The 5,754-nt window shown below is 39.8% G+C and overlaps 1 protein-coding gene across 1 annotated transcript; it reads right to left on the reverse strand.

Moving 5' to 3' along the window:
* Positions 1–665: 665 nt before the first annotated feature.
* Positions 666–4,306, reverse strand: LOC116385665 (myelin-oligodendrocyte glycoprotein-like). Its single transcript, XM_031851325.1, has 5 exons — positions 4,169–4,306; positions 2,481–2,858; positions 2,265–2,345; positions 1,848–1,954; positions 666–1,740 (listed from the first exon to the last, which is right to left on the reverse strand). Exons 1-5 carry the CDS (start codon positions 4,248–4,250, stop codon positions 1,696–1,698), a joined length of 693 nt encoding a protein of 230 aa, XP_031707185.1. The 5' UTR covers positions 4,251–4,306; the 3' UTR covers positions 666–1,695.
* Between the last annotated feature and the right edge of the window lie 1,448 nt (positions 4,307–5,754).

Raw genomic sequence — 5,754 nt, forward strand, 5'->3', positions numbered from 1 at the left:
TACACAACCAACACATATCTAAAGAGTCGACTGTTCTGGTCGGATACACATCTCCAGAGTCTCTGTACAGCCTCTTCAGTGATGAGAGTTTCATGTTGAATTCTTCTGTCGGCTAATATAAGGTTTTATATTCACGGTTATATAAACTCATGCGTTGTGAGAGGATTGCATCTTTGACATTACTAACATCAGACAGGAGTCAACATGAAACTCAACTCTAGTCGTTTGTAAATGTGGTTTATTCTGTTAAAAGTCGAACACAAATCATTTCAGTGCAAATATTCTAAATACCTCGAGTACATTTGTTCTACATCACAAAACACTGTTGAATCACATTGTGTTTGAGACTCTTTATATTCAGTGTTTAAATAGTATAGTGAGGAAACAACAGTCAGGGTGAGCTAGAGTCAGTCATCAGTCTAACATGTCATCCTCAGAGACAACACGTTCTAACACCATCACCTGTCTGAGCAGGTGAGGAAATAAACATTAAAAACATATCCCACATCCTTCACGCTGCACCAGCTATTCAGGGATTTATTAAATCAGGTTGCACCTTTAAAACATCTCAGCTCGGGTTAGGGTTCAGTTACCAGGAGGTGCAGGACATGACAAGTTAGCATAACATCCAGAAATCACAATTTCAGAGGCTTAAAACAAGATATAGATCTATACACGTTTGAGATTCTTATATTCAGTGCTCAAATAGATAAATAGCATCGTGAGGTAAAGGTGCCCTGCTCAAAGGCACTTTCAGGAAGTAGAGCGTTTAGTCTTCAAAAAACTGCAGTTTGAATTCTGCATTTTAAATACGTTTCACACGTCGTCATTATATATTTACTGTACACATTTCCAAAACGCATGTCTGCATACATGGAGACATGCAGCCTTGTGTTTCAGCGTTCGTATTAAATGAGGGATCGTCAGATTATGCTAAGCTAACTGACGTTATTTACTCGTTTAGTGGAACACTAACGGCATTACTTCATGTATCAGGAGGTCTGTTGTGTTACTCTTGTGAACAGTAACCTTTAACACTTACATCATTATTAATAAACATACAGTCAGACACAGTAATCCCTCTGACCTCAGTGCACTGATCATCACGCTAACGCTACACAGCGCAGGCTTTGGGTGTAAATGAGTTCCAGCGTGTTTTCATTCAGAGAGTAAAAGCTTAACGAGGTAAAGTCTGAACTTACTCCTCATCACAGCGCCGTATAAAACAATATGGAGGAGGTCACCAACACACCTGAATGTGTCGTCTACGACAGCAACAAGCCCAGAACAACACCTCGTATTCCCTCACAGTGAGAGCTGGCTCTGAGGTGAAACTATGACGCCAACAGTGGCGCTTCCATCAAGTTCGGCTTCTTTCTTCGTCTCCTGGAGGTGAAAAGTGATCGTGCTGCTGAACCGCGTGTCCACAGCTTAAAGAGGGTTTCCATCTCCGGCACAGGTCCTCTCCAGGATTTACTTCTTGATCCGGATCAATCGTGAAGACCTCACCGATCCGGATCAATCGTGAAGACCTCACCGATCCGGATCCATCGTGAAGACCTCACCGATCCGGATCCATCGTGAAGACCTCACCGATCCGGATCCATCGTGAAGACCTCACCGATCCAGTCGGGTCCACTTGAGGCTGGAGTGCTGCTCTGCATTAACTACCAACGTGCCTTTGAGCAAGGCGCCTCAGACCGTGAGTGGTTTGGTTGAAGCGACGTCATCATTCGGATGCTGTGGGAATAATTAACGTACATTTTAATTATGAACAATAATAATATAAACTGTCTTAGTCAGTCAGGATTTACTCAAGAAGAAACAGAATGTTTTTGTTTTCTTACATTTTGTTTTTGACGTAGTTGAAGGAAACGAGCACCGACTCCACCAGCCAGGGTCAGTGAGACGAAGACGACCAACGGGATCAGAAGGTTTAGATGAAGCCGACCACCTGATGGTGAAACAAAGGACTCTAAATGAACATCATGCTGTATTGAAGAAGACTTGAAACTAGAGATTGAGACCATAAACTCATGTTTACAATGTTTACTGAGGTAATAAATCAAGAGAGAAGTAGAGTCATTTTCTCATAGACTTCTATACAACCAGAGGAGTCGCCCCCTGGTGGACACTAGAGAGAATGCAGCTTTAACACATGAAGCTTTGACTTCACTTTAAATAACTAGAGGTTGAAGTCTGGGTACCATCTAGACTTTATTAACGCTGAAGATTCTTGTTTCTCTCCTCAAAGGTTTTCTCACCTGCGTCGGTCTGATCTGGATCTGGGAGACGTTTGGTATAAAACTCCGGCTCCGTCGTCGAGGTTTTATCAGATTGTGGTGCTGAAAAAACACAAGATTAAAGAAAGAGGATTATAGTAGGCAGAAAGTGCTGACTAAACAATCCTTAGAGGTTCAAAGATGTCTAATTTTGAGTCTATAGAAAATACAAACAGAGACTCCCACACACGTACTCACCAACAACAAGCTGGACCACTGACTGGTCCACTGGGCTGTTTAACTTGGGGATGAAACATCGGTATCTTCCTTGGTCGGCCAGCGTCACGTTGGAGATTTTAAGTGAGATGTTTCCGTCTTTCAGCTCGTCCGTGAACAACGCCGTCCTCCTCACGTACGACCGGATCTTCATGTCCGGGACCTCGTGCCGGTGCCTGTAGAGGTGCACGTACTCCACCCGGCTCAGCGGATCCGCGGGGTCTGGCTTGAGGTCGGGCAACGACCACTCCACCGTCAGACCCTCCACGTTGAACTTAGGCTCCAGGTGGCACGGCAGGATGATGTCATCGCCCAGGACGGCTACGATCGGCTGACGCGACCCAATCACCTGAGGTTGATCTGGGAAAACACGGAGGAACGAGTTTCAACTACTTTAGCTCAACTTCAAAACTACTCACACCAGACTTCCAGGACTGAGAACATGAGATGCTTATTGTACTTCAGCAGTAAAAGGAAGCTGGAATCTGCAAACTAACTACTATTTATATCAAGGTTGAGTCTTTAAGAACCTTCTGGTGAGTGAGCAACAGTCCAAAACCCAAAGATACTCATTCATGAAGAGCTGCAGAGAAACAAACTACTAAGAAGCTTTCCTGCATGAATTTAAAATGGTTTAGATTATTCTCCGTCTGTTTCAGCTCTGTGTGTTTATGGTTAAAATGAGGGATTGTGATTTTGCAGAGTCATGATGATTCCTAGTGACCACGAGTCTTCACTTTGAGCAACATTGTGAGAAGAACATCTGATTAAGAGGAACAAGACATACATGACCCTGAAAAACATCAGCAGCGTGACCTTAGTGTGGTCAAAACTCAGTCATGGGAGTTTGGACAGTATTTTAATTTAAACTTTATTTAATTTAGTTTCATCACAAGTTAACCCCGTGTCTCTACGGTGGCCCTGAACAGATGCTGAGTTATGGAACAATAGGAGCTTTATATTCTTCCTGATAACAGTTTAACCGTCCTGCTTATCTGAGTTCCCAAAATTTGATTTTGAATTTGCCACCTTCCAAAAACATGTCTCTCTCTCCCCACACACACACACACACACACACACACACACACACACACACACATTAAAGTTCTTCCTTCTGGGAAGGTCTAGACAGCTCCACCTCTTGGTGCTTTTCTTCTCTGAGTCACTTATTGAATCAGCCATCATCAGTAAAAACGTTTAAGAAAATTAAACTTAAAAACAGCAACTTTTCTTTTTCCTCGTGTTGTTCCGTTATGATGTCATCTATTTTGTTTTTATTGTAATTACTTCTATTGTTTCTGTTTTGACCATGTAAAGTGTATTTGAGTAGCTTTTAAAGCGATATACAAATAACATGTATTATTATTATTAATATGGCACAATGTAACTTTTTGTTAAATTATTAGTGGCATATCCGTTAATCAGTGGGTAAAAAGTAGTTTGTTTTATTGTAACATGCTTCATGCTGTCATTTTATATACATACATACATACATACATACATATATATATATATACACACACACACACACACACACACACACAATCCCATTTATAGTCGTGTTAAGTTATCGGTTAGTTGCAGTTTAACGGGACTCAGAGGCTCATAAACAACATATAAACATGATATTAAATCTCCTAAAGAACAAACAGAATAAACCCGGAGCTCACCTTTTAAAGCCATGTTACCGGGAGCAAAGAGCGTGAAGAGAGAACACGTCCAGACGAGCACGGAGCCGAACAGGTGACGCATAAAAACAGCCGGTAGAAGGACGGAGAAGGGTCTGTAGTGAGCTCCACCGGAGCTGCTTGTCTGAGTACTGAAGCCATGATGCGTGTTAGAGCTGCTTATATTCCACTACTGACGCAGTGATACGTGTGCACGTGTGTCCTGACGTCATGGCGCAAATTACGCACCATTTGCTTTGTTGAACCAACACACCTCCAAGCAACTAGATAAATAAATAATCTATGAACGAACTCATGAGTAATCATGAGTTCATGTGACTGTTAAAAATAAACAGAACTATTATAGAAATACAAGTCAATACATAAATGTGAGTATATATGAATATATTTATAACGTCTGTGAATTGTAAACAAATCAATGAATAATGAATGGGTAATAAAATGTTATATATTCAAATATTTACTAGAGACTTCTTCTTATTGTCTGTTTACACGATGCTTTATAAATACAGCTCGACTGTCATATTTTATTATGTTGCTTAAATACATTTTATTTAGTTTATGTTGTTTTACATTAATTAAGAGCAAACCACCAAATCAGTTAAAAATAATTAAATAAAATACATAAAAATAAAATCCTGAGTAAATTATCCTTAAAAACCAAAATAAAAAATACATTAAATTAAATAATAATTAAAATAATTAAAATAATGCAACTACTTTATCCCAAATCTGTCTTTCCACCTCTCTGTCACGTGATCACATTAATGTAACACCAGTAATATTATCATTGCGTGGTGTATGACTCAGCATCTATTTAGTGACTCAGCAAGAATAGTAAAAACCTAAAAACAGGGAATAATAAATAAACAGAAATGTGAATATGTATCTATAGTGATGATGGTGAAGAGCCTTAAAGCTGATGTAGACTGAGCTTCTGACTCACTGCAACAAACACAAGTCATCACCACCCCGACGTCTAAATAAAACTGAATGTGAAACACACTCGTGTTACAGTGTTAATATGTCCCAGCAGAGAAAGTGAAATAAAGTGAAATAATCTAATTTATCAGACCGAAACAGCCAAATTGAAAGTAATTAACAGAGAAAAGCAGCAAATCCTCAGAGAAGCAGAGAATGTTTTACTGATTAAGTACGTTTATATTTATAAAAATAATAACTTTTTATTTATATAGCACCTTTAAAAACAGAGTTTACAAAGAGCTTTGAGAGACAAAGCAGCAAAATAATCACAATAACAGAAAGTTCAGTGAGACAGAACATCAACAAATACAAATAAACAGTAAAGCCGTTCTAAAGGGTTCATATCCCTTCAGGTCTGGATGCTCTATTTTGTTAGCTTTGACCTATTTCACTCTTGGACACATTGCGCAATTTTAACCAATTTTAACGACTTCGTCCGTCCTCGTATTTCAGCCAATCGGTGAACTTTCATCAGTCTGACTGTTAAAGAAGAGATAACAGCAGGAAGCGTGTGGCCTCTGTGACGTACACTTCAACTTCAGGTGTGATAGAAAGCAAAGAGTCAGTCAGTCATCAGGCAGTCA

The sequence above is a fragment of the Anarrhichthys ocellatus genome, unplaced genomic scaffold, assembly GCF_004355925.1.
Source record: "Anarrhichthys ocellatus isolate YVR2014 unplaced genomic scaffold, GSC_Weel_1.0 scaffold11, whole genome shotgun sequence".
Classification (NCBI taxonomy): Eukaryota; Metazoa; Chordata; class Actinopteri; order Perciformes; family Anarhichadidae; genus Anarrhichthys; species Anarrhichthys ocellatus.